Source organism: Tupaia chinensis, unplaced genomic scaffold (genome assembly GCF_000334495.1).
Source record: "Tupaia chinensis unplaced genomic scaffold, TupChi_1.0 Scaffold000644_1, whole genome shotgun sequence".
In the NCBI taxonomy this organism is placed as follows: Eukaryota; Metazoa; Chordata; class Mammalia; order Scandentia; family Tupaiidae; genus Tupaia; species Tupaia belangeri.
This window is the reverse complement of record NW_006160165.1, coordinates 7523720-7537937: the sequence shown is the minus strand read 5'-3', so window position 1 is coordinate 7537937 and position 14218 is coordinate 7523720. Positions and strand designations below refer to the sequence as shown.

Genomic DNA, 14218 nt, shown 5'->3' with positions numbered 1-14218 from the left:
TCCAGTAGGAGGCTGCAAACTGTTATAAAGAACTACTCAATTTTCTTCATTGGCAGAAAATCAGCAACCCTGAGACTCTTAACTTTCAAAGCATATAAAAGCTAATAAACATCTACAAAATGTTCAAGATTTATAAACTAATTTTACATGATCAAATAGAAAATAACTCTGATGATCTGAAAATATAAAGGGAACAAAGTTTTTCTCAAATTTTATGCCTAATTTTTAAATATTCCAATAATTTCCACCATCTAAAATTGGTTTAATGTACACACACAAAGATACACTTTAACTAGATGTTTGGAATACATTTGCTCTTGATTAAGTGGAATGTCTACCTACTTGAAAGAAATGAGAAGTTTTATCCATCTCCTATAGTAGAAATTTATTTACAAGACAGTCACATAAACCATGAAAAAAAAAAAAAAAAACAAACCCAAATATCTATTCTTTATGACACTACTGAAACAAACACAGTACACCATACACATCAACTTCTACTGATCCTACCAGGCTATTTGGTAAGTTATTACTTTCAAAAAATGAAAGTTTTTGACAAACGACTTTGTAGAGCAAATATTCAGTTTAAAAGTCACATTTGCTGCTCCTCAAGTGGTGTTTCAAGAGCTTCCATTAGCTTTTTATTTGCTTCTTCATTGTGCCGACTTTGGCAATGAGTTAAATGTTTCTTAAAGCCTCTTGGGAAATTGGATTCAAAATTACAACGTGGACACTTAAGTAAACTTTGCCCATGGGCTGCTACATGATTTTTAAGAAGAGATTCCAAAAGAAAAGCCTTTCCACAAATTGTGCATTTGTAAGGACTATGAACATTATGTTTATTAACCAAATGATGCAAAACAGCACCTTTTTTCATAGCACGACAGCAACAAATTTTGCAATAATACTTTCCTTTTCCACGTTTCATATATTTTGCAATTTCTTCTTCAGAGATAAAAGCTTCTTTTTCTTCAGTAAATTGTAGTACATTTTTGGACTGCTCTGGACTTGCCAATTCCATTTTGCTCTCTTTGCTGAAATCAATAGATTCCACATCAACCTGCTCTTGATCACTGCTTGATTCTTGGCCCTTAATATCTATCGCATCTAAATCTGTTTTTATATACTCACTGCTACTGAGCTCAGCATCTGAGTTCTCTTGGTTGTCCTTCTTGAGCTTCTTAGAGGAAGGAAATAAAGTGTCTTCTAAGAGTTTCTTAGGTGTGGCTATAAGTTCATCCTGAACTAAAATATCACACTTTTGATCATCTATGGCATCTATTTGTAGTTCATCAGCAAGCTCAACTGTCTTCTGAGATTCTGAGAACATAGCAGATTTGGGGAGTTCAGGGAAAAGAGCGTGTTTCCGGGGTTCTGGAAAAAGAGCACGTTTTCGTGATTCTGGAGAAACAGGAGGGGCTGATTTGGTAGGTTCAGGAAACAGAGCAGGTTTTCTAGGTTCAGTATCAATAGAGAGAACAGGCTTCCAGATATCTGAGGCTGTTTTGGGGGACTCATTAGATGACCCAGAAGGACCTGGTTTCCGGGTCTCAGGGAAGACAGTAGGTTTCTGAGGTTCAATAAAAAAGGAAGACTTCCAAAGATCTGGAGAACCACTACAGGAACTTTTCTGGGACTCAGGAAAATCAAATGAAGCAGGAGAAGTTTTCCGTTGGTCAGGAGAAAGCTTCCAAAGGTCTGGTGACCCTGAGGGTTTTCTGAGTTCTGGAGAGCCTGCTGGACTTCGGATCTCTGGGGATAGTGGTGGGCCTGGTTTGCGAAGCTCAGGAGACACTGAGGGAACTGCCTTCCAATGTTCAGGCGACATGGTGGGAGCTGTCTTTCGGAGTTCTGGTGGGCCAGACTTCCATGACTCAGGAGATGCCGGGGGAGATTTCCAGGAACCAGGTGAGATTGACGAAGACTTCCAGGAAGCAGGGGACACAGATGAAGCTGGTTTCCAAGGCCCAGGTGATATAGAAGGAATTGGTTTCCAAGGTCCAGGAGATACTGATGGAGCTGGTTTCGCTGGTTTCCAAGGCCCTGAAGATGCTGAAGGACTGGATTTCCAAGGCCTAGGGGACCCCGGTGGTCCTGGCTTCCAAGAACCTGGTGACACAGCTGGAGCTGGTCTCCTAGGCTCTGGAGAGACAGCAGGGAATGGCTTCCAAGGTTCAGGAGACTCTGAAGGGGATGGCTTCCTTGGCTCTGGTGACACAGTGCGGGCTGGCTTCCGAGATTCTGGAGATGCAGTTGGGGAAGGTCCCCAGGGTTCAGGGGAAGTGGCTAGAACAGGAGACTCTGGAGATGAAGCTGAAGGCGGCCCCAATGATTCAGGAAAATGGGAGTGTTTCTGAGGTTTAGGATGAATAAGAGTTGCCTTGACTGACTCAGGAGACACAGGGGCAAGTTTCTGTGGTTCTGGAGAAGGATCAGGGACAGGTTTCTGAGATTCAGAAACAGGAACTGTTTTTGGAAGTTCAGAAGAAAGAGAGGCAGGTTTTGAAGACTCAGGAGAAGGAAGAGACAGTGTCTGTAACTCAGGAGGAACAAGGGAGCCAGGTTTCTGAGGCTCCATGGGAGTGAGAGGAGTAGGTTTTGGTGATTCTGGAGACAAAACAGGACAAAGTTTCTGTGTTTCCAGGGAAGGGGCAGGCATGGGTTTCAAAAGATCTGCTGAATTTGAGGGTATTTTCTGGTGCTCAGGAAGAGGGCTTTTCACGGGATCTGTTTCTTTGTTCAACTGATTTTTTGAGTTATCGTTCCATTTCTCTGGTGCTGCATGCTTGGACGTGATGTGGTAGTATACATTTGAGTACATCTTGCTGGTGAAGAAGCATTTATGACAGTGAAATAGCTTTGCACTTTTCTGGTAAAATATCATTTTCCCTAACCCACCAGCATCCATTTCATCACAAAATTCTGGATGGAGGGTGCCCATATGGATTTGTACATTTTCATAGTCTGTGCCTCTGAAACTGCAATGGTCACATTCCAATCGTGCTGTCGGTTTACGAAGTTCCTGGAATACTTCCATTTTTCTGTTATGTGCACGATTATATTCTTTAAAAATGTTCAATATTGCTGCAATAAAGTAAAAGTAAGTTATTTTCATGGAACATAATTTTATGAATAAAATTAGTCCATTTTACAAATGCATAATTTTACGTCTAAAGTGACATTTACTATTATTTTGCTTTATTAACTAAAGATGAATAAATAACAGAATTCAATCTAGTCTACTTAAGGCTAAGAAACTTGAAATCCCCTTCAGGAAGTACAAGTTATGAAAAAAATGGCATTTTTTTACCATGATGCTGTATTAATATCAACATATTTTATGTTGTTTTATCCATCTCTAAGTATTTTGTTCATTCATTAAGTAAATGGATTGTTTCATGTCTTATGATAGTCTATGCACTTGGATTTAAAACAAAGCACTGCAATATGGCACTTACATAGGTTGGGGAGATGATAATGTGGAAAGCAATGTAGAGAGGCTATTAGGAAAGACCTATGAGTAAGACACACTAGCTGAGGGGCCAATAGGTGGCATGGTGGTTAAGGCACTGCATTCATACGTGGCTGACCATGACTTGAGTCCTGGACAGGGAGGCTTGAAAATCACACTGGGTGTATGTGCATGTGTGCCCCAAATCTCAAGAATGGAGAAGGGATTGAAGTATGGCTATTCCAATCCCATGGGGAGTATTTCTCACTTCCCCTCTCTGTCTCTCGTGAGCACATGCACACTATGGTAAAACCTTGGGTAGAGAGAACCTCTAGCAAAGATCATGGATGACATGAAGGAGTATACAGCACACAAAGGATAATTCAAAGAAATGACACAGTTGAGGCCAGATTTAGTTGCCAAAAAAGATGACTTTTTAAAACTTTAAGTCAATGTTCTGTTTTCTAGTTTTTGGTACAGGGCACATGTGCTTGCAGGGGTAGGGGGTAATAAAAAAATCACCATCTCCATGAAGGATGGCCACACCATAATCCCTTCTCTTCCAGTATCCTCTAGGGGTTTGGGGCACATATGCACATGTGCCTGGTGTTTTCTCCAAGCTGCTGGGACTGGAACTTGAACCATGCAGCCAGCAATATAATATAGGATCCAGCACCTAAATTTCTATGCCACCTGCAGGCCCTAGGCCAGTACTCTTAAGTGGTAAAAATAATAGAAATACACAGTTTAAAACACTCATTCATGGGCCAGCAGGTGGTGTGGAGGTTAAGCTGCATGGTTAGAGTCCTGGATCCAGAAGCTTAAAAATCAGCCTGGGCACATGTATATACATTCCCAAAATTCTAAGAGAAGGGACTGTAGTGTGGCCATCCCTCTTGGGGGGTGATTTCTCTCTCTTTTTCCCTCTCTCTCGTGAGTACATACATCCTATAGCAACACTAAAAAAACAAAAACTCACTGAATCAAAATACAGTATCATTCCCCAAGGGAAGCCAATATACTATGTATCTACTGAAAAAATGTTTCAGGCATATACCATTCCATACACACATTTCACATAAATGAAATTCTATTAAACATATTATTTAACAACTAGCTTTAATAATTTATTTAGGAAATTTTTACATAGATTAAACACTGAATTACCTTTGTACCTATCACTGTATGTGAGGGTATTTCTGCACATTACCTGATGCAAGGCTATTTGCATTTAAAATTGATATAGTTTACCAAACTCTCAAAAGCTGTAATACTATTACATACCAACAGTGTACATATGAGGGATAACTGCCCAACTCCTTCATCAACACCAAGTATAATTATATTCCTAATCCTTGTTATACTTAGGTAAAGACTGATATGTTTTACTGTGCTTTTCTTTAATGAAAAAGATGGAACACTTTCCTTTATTTGCTATGTGTCTCTGTTCCTATGAAGTGCTGGTTCAACTATTTTTATTAGTGACTTAAAAATAATCCTCGTAGGGAACCAGCAGTTAGCGTAATGGCTATGTCGCTGGACTCCCACATAGTCGACCACGGTTCGCGTCCCGGACCCAGTGGCTTAAAACTCATGCCGGGCACGTGTGCGTGCGTGCCCAAGATCCCAAGAGGAGAATGGAGAAGGGATTGTGGGGTGACCATCCCCCTTGGGGGGTGATTTCTCGCTTTCTGTCTCTACATCTCTCTCTGTCTGTCTGGCAAGCACACACGCCCTATAGCGAAAATCTCTTCAAATAAATAATAATAATCCTCGTACGGCTGGCAGGTAGTGCAGTGGTTAAGGGCACTGGATTCCCAGATGGCCAACTGTGGTTCAAGTCCCGGACCTGGCAGCTTGCTTTCTCACTCCTCCTGCCTCACTCTCACTCTGTTCCTCTCTAGTAGAATTAAAAAATTAATTAGATAAAATCATCCTTTAAAAATAATAACCATCATCTTTGTATATAAAAGACATAAGCCCTTTTACTGAAATTATTTTATCATGTCTCTTTATTTATATGTATTTTTTTAACTACATACAATTGGTTCACATACAAATTAAAAACTAAAAGACTTTTTCACTCTGGGTTTTAAGTATGCTTCCTATTTCATTATTTTTATAATTACTTAGTAATTTTTCTTGCTTTTTAAAATTATTTTTAGAGATATTTTTGCTACAGGGTGAACGAACTCACCAGAGACAGAGAGAAAGTGAGAATTCACTCCCTAGGAGGATGGCCATGCTGCAATCCCTCTTCCTCCATGCTCTTTCAGGATTTTGGGCACACATGCACACACAGCCGGCATGAGTTTCAAGTCTCTGGGTCCAGGGCTCGAACTGCAGTTGCCTATAATTTCACTTTTACTTTTTTTTTTTTTTTAACTGGAGGACAAATGCATTTGCCAGAGAGAGAGACGGAAGGAAGGAAAGGAGAGAGGGAGATGGAATAGGAGAACCTCCCTCCCATGATAAATGGTCATGCACTATTCTCTCTCCATCTCTCCCTCCTTCCAGGATGCTGGGGCCCAGCAAGTTTCTCAAGTCACCAAGTCCAGGACTTGAGCCACCCAGTTTGCCAAATGGTATCCAGCTACCTTAACCACTATGCCATCAAGCTAGCTGGCCCTATTTATGAATTTTTGTTTTTTAATTTTTGCCACAGGGCATGTGTCCCTGCCGGAGAGAGATAGAGAAAGTAAGAAATCATCCCTTGGGGGGTGGCCATGCCAAAGTATCTTCTCCTCCATTCCCCTCTTAGGATTTTTGGCACATGCGCACATGTGCCCAGCGTGTCTTCCAAACTGCTGGATCCAGGACATGATCTACAGAATTGGCCATGTGAAAACAACTATGCCACTTGATGGCCTATATTTGTATTTTCAATTCATCTGATGTTAAGGACTGTGGGAGGGATCCAGCTTATTTTTTTCACTCCAAGTCAGTGCACAATCTTTTTCTTCACCAACATGCAATATTCCATATAGCACTTACTGAATTTCGTGTATGATTTTATTCTGGACTCTCTGATTCTTCACTATTTCCATTTCTACTTCTCACACTTCCAGTTCTCTCCAACTTCCATTTCTGATAAGCCATTCTCAGTGAGCCCCTATAACTGCTAATCCACTTCACCAAGTGAATTTTTTTCATTAAATTACACTGTATCACTTACCAAAAGTGCCAGCCATTAATGACAGCATGTAACATGTTTTTTTTTTGCTAATAATAATGACAGGGTAAAGATATATTCTTTATACATTACTGTTCCTCAAGTAAAAGATTAGAAATACTTAAATCACAGGATCACCTTTAATTAATTTCAAAACTTTAAAAATACTTAAGTTCTAATATTGATAACCTCTATTTTTTAAAAGATGCTATTACTAAGCACATTGTTTCCTATCACCTGTATTAGCAGTATATAAGGGTTTTTTTGTTTTGGTCTAAAGTTTAAGAAAACAACAAACCACAAAACCTAATCAAGAAAACAAGTGCTTGTCTTCAGATAGTATTAATTCCTGAATTACTCCTGAATTATGTTGTCTTTTAGAAAATTGTTTTTAGAGTCAGTAGGACTATAACGAAAATAAATATAATAATTTAGTACTGAAGAAAAACCTAAAAAGCAGCCTTTAACTTACAAACATCATTTAAAAAGCATAGAACAGAAGGATTAACCATCCACCTCAGAGCCCAATGTTCAAAAAATGTAAAAGACTTTAAAAAAAAAAAAAAAATCAGTGCCTCAATAATCCTACCTGGGAACAGAATGGTGTCATAACTGGAAAATGTGGTGCTTTGTGAGGCTAACCCACACAGGAAGGTTCTGGGTTTCCACATGGGACCTCCCTTAATATGCTGGTGTGTCATGTGCCCATTATTTGGGGCTGGATTGTGGTGTGAAGACACAGTTTGGGGGCCAGCAGGTTGCATGGTGGTTGAGGGTGCTGGACTCCCACATGGCTGACCACGGTTTGAGTCTCAGACCTGGTGGCCTGCTTTCTCATTTTTTCCCTCTCTCGCTCTCACTCTGTTCAAATTAAAAAAAAATAATTTAAAAAAAACAAAAAGATCTAGTTTGGGGTGCTGCTCTGTTTCTCATTCATAGAAAAAATAAACTTTTAAAGAAAAAAATCTTATCTGGCCATAATGGCAGTAACAGCCAGAAGACACTAATATTTAAAAAGGCATTGTAGGGGCCAGCAGATGGTGTAATGGTTAAGGGTGCTGGACTCCCACATGGCCGACTGTGGTTTGAGTCCGGGCCCTGGCGGCTTGCTTTCTCACTTTCCTTCTCTGCCCCTCTCTCTCTGTCCCTTTCTGATCAAATTTAAATAAATAAAGTTAAATAAAATAATTCTTTAAAAAAATAAAAAGGCATTATATTATACATAGGCATTATAACAAATTAAGAGCTCAGGCTTGTGTATCAGACTTAGGGACCATTCTCTCTCTTTCTCAAGTCCCCCACCTCCTCTACCTACCACAACTCTCCTGGCCAATAAAAGTTTCAACGACCCATGCCTCCCACTACCAATCCTCATTACTATACTCTAATAACCTCTTTAAAAAAAATAACTTTCTGGAATACTACAGACTTCGCTTTTCATATCCCAAATTCTGACATAGATTTGTATATCTAGCATACATAATGTAAATATATTACTCTGTAAATGGGCATGTATGCTTTCATAGTTTTTTCTCAAGAGTTCCAAGCACTTTTTAGAAATTTTTTCATCATAAAATATTCTCTTAAACATTAAAATTTGGCTTATCCCTACTACTTACTATTTTAGCAGATGCCTTAAAACTCGTCTTCAAAGGACAGGAAATCTACATGGCTTTTCAACTAAACCACAAAAAATAGTGTACAGCATATAAAAGACAAAACATTGAACCTGGAAGGGGGGGAAGAAAGTCAAAATTATATCTGTGTGATAACTTGTGGCCACAGAAAAAAAAGCCAAGTTTTGTTTTTTGGGTGTTTTTTTTTTCTTTTTCATTTTGGCCAAAGGACATGTGCACTTGTGGGAGCGACAGAGGTTAGGGTGGGCCACACTGTAAACCTTTCTTCTCCATTTTTCCTTGCTTTGCAGATTTGGGGCACATACATATGAACACACGCTCAGGGAGGTTTTCAAGCTGCCAGATCCAGGACTAAAACTGAGCAGTCGGCCACATGGAATCCAACCACCTCAACCACTACTTGGCTCAAACAGCAAGCATTTCTCTCACCATCCTGCACTCTCAGTGGGAGATCCAATCCAAAAATCCTGGGCACTTACTTTAATGCAACAGAGACTGCAGTAGATGCCACTCATGATAAGGTCCTTGTCAAAATTCATCTTAATGCATTGTAGGGGCCAGCAGGTGGTGTAGTGGTTAAGGTGCTGGACTCCCACATGGCTGACCACAGTTCCAGTCTCAGACCTGGCAGCTTGAAAATCACGCTGGACATGTGTGTGTGCATGCATGCCCAAAATCTGGAGAAGGGATTATGGCATGGCCATCCTCCCAGGGCGGGTGTGTGTGTATGTGTGTATATGTGTGTGTGTGTGTGTGTGTGTGTGTGTGGCTTCCCACTGTCCCTCTCTCTGAATGTCTCTGTCTGTCTCCTCTCCAGTGAGTGTATGTATCCTATGACAAGAACCTAAAATAATTTTAAAAAATAAAACTAATGCACTGTGGGATTATGCCATCTGTCTAACCAAACCTCCTCAATCCACCCTGAGCTTATATATTCAGGGAAGGTACAACCCACATTTTTAGTTCTCTGATATTCACTCACAAGACCGCTGATATGACTGTACTTTAAGAGCAGGTGATGTTTTGTCAGTAATCAATATTACACAGCAGAGTGCAAATGAACATTCAGTGAATAAAGGGACAATAATCAACAGGACAACGGGCAAAAAGGGAAGAGGATTCTGGGAGGAGGCACAATGGTGGTGCTAAGATTCTAAGTAGGAATGAATGGATGCTTCGGTGACCACCCTGGCCTCTACTCTTCTCACATACATTCCCAAAAGAAAGTATCACAGTCTAAGTTTGTTAACAAAAAGAAAATAGGTTAAACGGGCCATGTACAAACTGGCAAATAGCTCACAATGTACTTCTGATAAACTCCAACGCTTTCATCTACCCCATGCTCTATTCCCTGTGGGCCTTTAATTCTGGCATCTGATTCCATGTATAATTTCTAGTCTCCCAGTATAAGATGTGAACAAGGTAGATAAAGCTCTTCACTCTGGCCATTGATTACACTGTACTCTCACATGGAAAATTCCCCAATGTTCGAAGCTTCTGAAATGTTGCACAAGCTACTTCCTTTCCTCTACACTTCCTACCTTGCCACCCAGTCACAGACCACAGTCCTCCATTCTTCAGGCAAGATGCCTTTTTAAGTACTGGCCAATTCTCCACTCCCTCCCTATCTTCCTTGGACCCCAAGCTCTGTGTAAACTTTAAACAGTTGTCAGTCTCTGCACTACAGCCCGAGTCCACCCAGGCTTGCAGAGAGCAGGGATTATCCATTCATTCATTCATCTCTGTCACTCTTGCACATTCATGGCACAGTATGTGCTCAGAAAATATATGTTCAATCTTATCATTTTCTCATGAAGACTAGGGAGTCAATCTTAGATTTACAATCTTAGATTTTAAAACTAGAGGAAGTCTGAGCAGCACCTGGGGGTAAGGTAAGACCTTGGGGATCTTCTACTTTAAAACTCACTTTAGGGACCAGCAGATGGCATAGCAGTTATGTTCTGGATTCTCACATGGTCTACCATGGTTTAAGTCCTGGGCCCAGTGACTTGAAAGTCACACCAAGCATGTGTCCATGTGTCCAGGATTTTGGGAGAATGGAGAAAGGACTGCAGCATGGCCATAGCGCCTTGTAGAAAGGTGGTGAGTTCTCACTTTCCCTCTCACTGTGTCTGTCTGTCTCTCTCTCTCCAATGATGAGCATATACACCCTAAGGCAAAAAAAAAAAATCTCTTAAAAAAATAAAAACAAAAAACTTCACTTTATACTTAAAAGAACTTAATTAAACAGCTTGCTTCAAGACAAACAAATGATCACCATATGACAAAGAACAGAATAAAGTTCTACTATCTAAGTTCTTTCTGATGTATCATGATCAACTTGTAGAACAGAATTTGGCAAGATTTTGAAAAGCCATTTGTAAAGTGGACCAAAATCAACAAGATGAAATTTACTAAACATTTGGAATCCACATGATCAATTGGATTATGGAGAACTGAACAGCATTTCCCAAACTAGGCTAAGTATCCCAGTGGATCACTGTTTGGCTATGGGCAGGAACAGCATCTTAAGAGAGTCTCCTAACAAATGAGAGAACACACAAAAGGAAGTAACCAGGACAGCAGTCTTAAAATGTGTGTTATTTTTAAGTACATTTAACTTCAAAAAGAAAAGTATGGATAAGTAACAAAGTGGAAACCAGCAGGAAAACCGCCTTCGTCAACAGTTCCATTAACCCCTCCCTCATAAATTAGAACAACTACTCCATCAGGTAGCAGAGCTCACAAGAAGCTCACTAGAAGCCAGTGGCTGGGAAAGGACTATAAGGGTGCTCAGAAGACTTTGAGTGCGACCTTTTCATTTCATAACTGAGGAAGTGATGCTGGGAGAGAGAGGTAACTCGTCAAAGATGCTAACAGTCAGGTCACAAGAACCAAGAGACTCTGGTTCTAGATTGCTGCTATAACACAATGCAGTCTTTCCCACAGCAGTTCAACAACCCACAACGTTACAGAACTGAATCCAGAATTCAGCTCCAGGCAGAGGCTAGACCACTGAGATTCCCTCTAGCTTTTAACATTCCAGCAAACCTTTTCTTTAAATTTCAGAGCTCCTAAGCTTAAAAGAACTCTAAACTGTCCAGATCTAAAAAAAACTCTTACCTACATTTTGCCTCTACAGCCTACATCTTGTCTCTAAAACACAGTTCTAACTACTGGTGCTCTACAAGCCCATCACCCATATTCCTCAATGCAACGCTATCACATGGTATTACACCTATGTCCCATCCAACTCCACTTCCTATCTACTTTCTCCTACCTTGAAGTCTAACAGCAGTGATCATTCTTTTAATACATGAGCTGCCACAGTGAGCACCATTGATCATCCTTTAAAACATGTTTTGATATCTAGCTTTTAACACTAATCTTTTTTTTTTTTTTTGAGAAAGAGATTTTTGCTATAGGGCGGGTGTGCTTGCCAGAGACAGGAACAAAAAGCGAAAAGTCACGCCCCCTCCCAAAAGGGGGATGACCATGCTGCAATCCCTTCTCCTCCATTCTCCTTTTTTTTTTTTTGAAGAGGTTTTTGCTATAGGGCACGTGTGCTCGCCAGAAAGAGAGACAGAGAGATAGAAAGCGAGAAATCACCCCCCAGGGGGATGGCCACGCCGCAATCCCTTCTCCTCCATTCTCCTCTTGGGATCTTGGGCACGCATGCACATGAGTCCGGCGTGAGTTTAAGCTGCCGGGTCCGGGACGTGAACCATGGTCAACTACATGGGAGTCCTGCGACATAGCCAGTACACTAACTGCTAGTCCCGTCCTCCATTCTCCTATTGGGATTTTGGGCACACAACCATCCACGTCTAGTGAAGCTACAGGGTCCAGGACTCAAATCGCAGTCGGCCATGTGGGAGTCCAGCGACACAACCATTATGCCATCTGCTGGTACCAAGCTATTTACATTAAAATAGGTAAAGCAGGTATAAAGCTAGGTCCATTATTCTATACACATACTAGCATTATTCTTCATCCTTAATTTCTTAAAAACAAACTTTTTTTTTTAGATAATATTGGTTTTTAAAAACTGAACACAAAGTACAAAGAGGGCCAATCCCATAGTTTAGGGGTTAAGGGAGCTGAATCCCACAGACAAAGATCTGAGGGCCAGTCTCAGTGGCTTGAAAACCCTACCAGGTGCATTTGGATTCAAGTCCAAATCCCAAAAGAATGGAGAAATGGAGATGGGATCGTGGCATGACCACGGTCTATTGGGGGATGCTTTTCTGTGTTTTTCTCTTTGTTTAGTACATGTGCCCTCCAGAAATTAAAAACAAACAAATAAACAAAAACCAACTCTTTCCATTCCACCTTCATTTGTTCCTACTATTAATATCTTGTGCTTCTATGAGACATTTGTTACAACTGCTTCATTATTGCTAACTTGAGTCCATAGCTTATGGGGGCTACAGTTTGACAAACACATTACCAGTGTCTACAGAATAATTTCACTACCCTAAAAATTCCCTGTGGCAACCACTGATTTTTTTTTTAACTATCTCTGTAGTTTTGCCTTTTTGTATATATTTATGTGTGGTACAACCGAACATAAAACTTAACCATTTAAGCCATTTTAAAAAGTGCAATTTAGGGAACCAGCAGTTAGCATAATGGCTATGTCGTTGGACTCCCATGTAGTCGACTGCAGTTCTAGTCCCAGACCCGGTGGCTTAAACTCACACCGGGCACGTGAGCATGCATGCCCAAGATCCCGAGAGGAGAATGGAGGAGAAGGGATTGTAGCGTGGCCATCCCCCCTGGGGGGGTGATTTCTCGCTTTCTGTCTCTGTCTGTCTCTGTCTGTATGGCGAGTGCACACGCCCTATAGCAAAAATCCTCTCAAAAAAAAAAAAGAAAAAGAAAAAAAAAGTACAATTTAGTGACATTAAGTGCACTCAATATATTGTGAGGCCATCATCACAATTACTTCCAGTACGTTTTCATCACCACAAACCGAAGCCATGTACCCCTTACACAGTAACTCCTCCCTCGGCCCCAGTCGACCATCCTCTACTCCGCATGGAATCCTACAATGTTTGTCCTTGTCTCTGATCCCAGCTACACTACAGCGCATATCAGTTTCGTTCCTTTTAAGGGTGAATATAGCTGTGTGTTTACACCACGTGTTTCCATCTGCTGACAGACATTTCAATCGCGAATAAGCCTGCTGCCTGCGCCCGAGTCCCTGCGTTCACTTCTAGACCTACTGGATCTTAAGGAAACTGCTCCCACAGCTGCCGGAACGCGCTCCAGTGCCCATTCCCCGTAACTCTCCACTTGGCGTGCTTTTGCTAACTGGCTTAGACGTGCTTGTTCATAACCGCTAGTGATGCTTGCTGCTTAGACGTGCAAGTTTGTAACCGCTCGTGATGCGCAGCATCTTTTCCAGAATTTCGGCCACCTGCATGTTCGCTGGGGAAATGTCTGCTCAAGTCATTTATCAAACGTTTATTTGGGTTGCTTGTTATTGAGCTGCAGTCCTTAAATACCCCGGATATCAAATCTTGGTCAGATTCTCGATTTACAGGGACCAGCAGTTAGCGTGATGGCTCTGTGGCTGGACTCCCACGTGGTCAACCGCGATTCGCGTCCCCAACCCGGTGGCTTAAACTCACGCCCGGCGCGAGTGCGTGCGTGCCCAAGATCCCAAGAGGAGAATGGAGAAGGGATTGCGGCGTGACCATCCCCCCTTAGGGGGTGATTTCTCGCTTTCTGTCTCTCTGGCGAATACACGTGCCCTATAGCAAAAACCTCTCCCCCCAAAAAATAAAAAGATTATCGGTTTACAAATGATTCCTCCCATTCTGCGCGCTGCCTGGCTCATTTTTAAACAATAACGACAGCGCCAGGCGGACGGGGCAGAGAAGGCGGCCCCGGGTGGGGGCGCAGAACGCCGTCCGCAACGCCGCTCCCGCTGCCCCGGGCCTGGGGCCTACG

At 41.5% G+C, this 14218-nt stretch overlaps 1 protein-coding gene across 3 annotated transcripts in view; it reads right to left on the bottom strand.

Annotated features, from left to right (window-relative positions):
- Window positions 1–547: 547 nt before the first annotated feature.
- CHAMP1 (chromosome alignment maintaining phosphoprotein 1) overlaps window positions 548–14218 on the bottom strand; it is a 26601-nt gene continuing 12930 nt past the window's right edge. The window contains exons 1-2 of one of the 3 annotated variants that reach the window (XM_027776221.1): window positions 8243–8877; window positions 548–3084 (exon numbers count right to left, since the gene is read on the bottom strand). In XM_027776221.1, the coding sequence (XP_027632022.1) occupies window positions 593–3037 (2445 nt within the window). In that variant the 5' untranslated portion in view covers window positions 3038–3084; window positions 8243–8877 and the 3' untranslated portion in view covers window positions 548–592. Of the gene's footprint in view, window positions 3086–8242; window positions 8878–14218 lie in introns of those variants that run through there. The other 2 variants (XM_027776222.1, XM_014592053.2) reach the window with 2 other exon arrangements.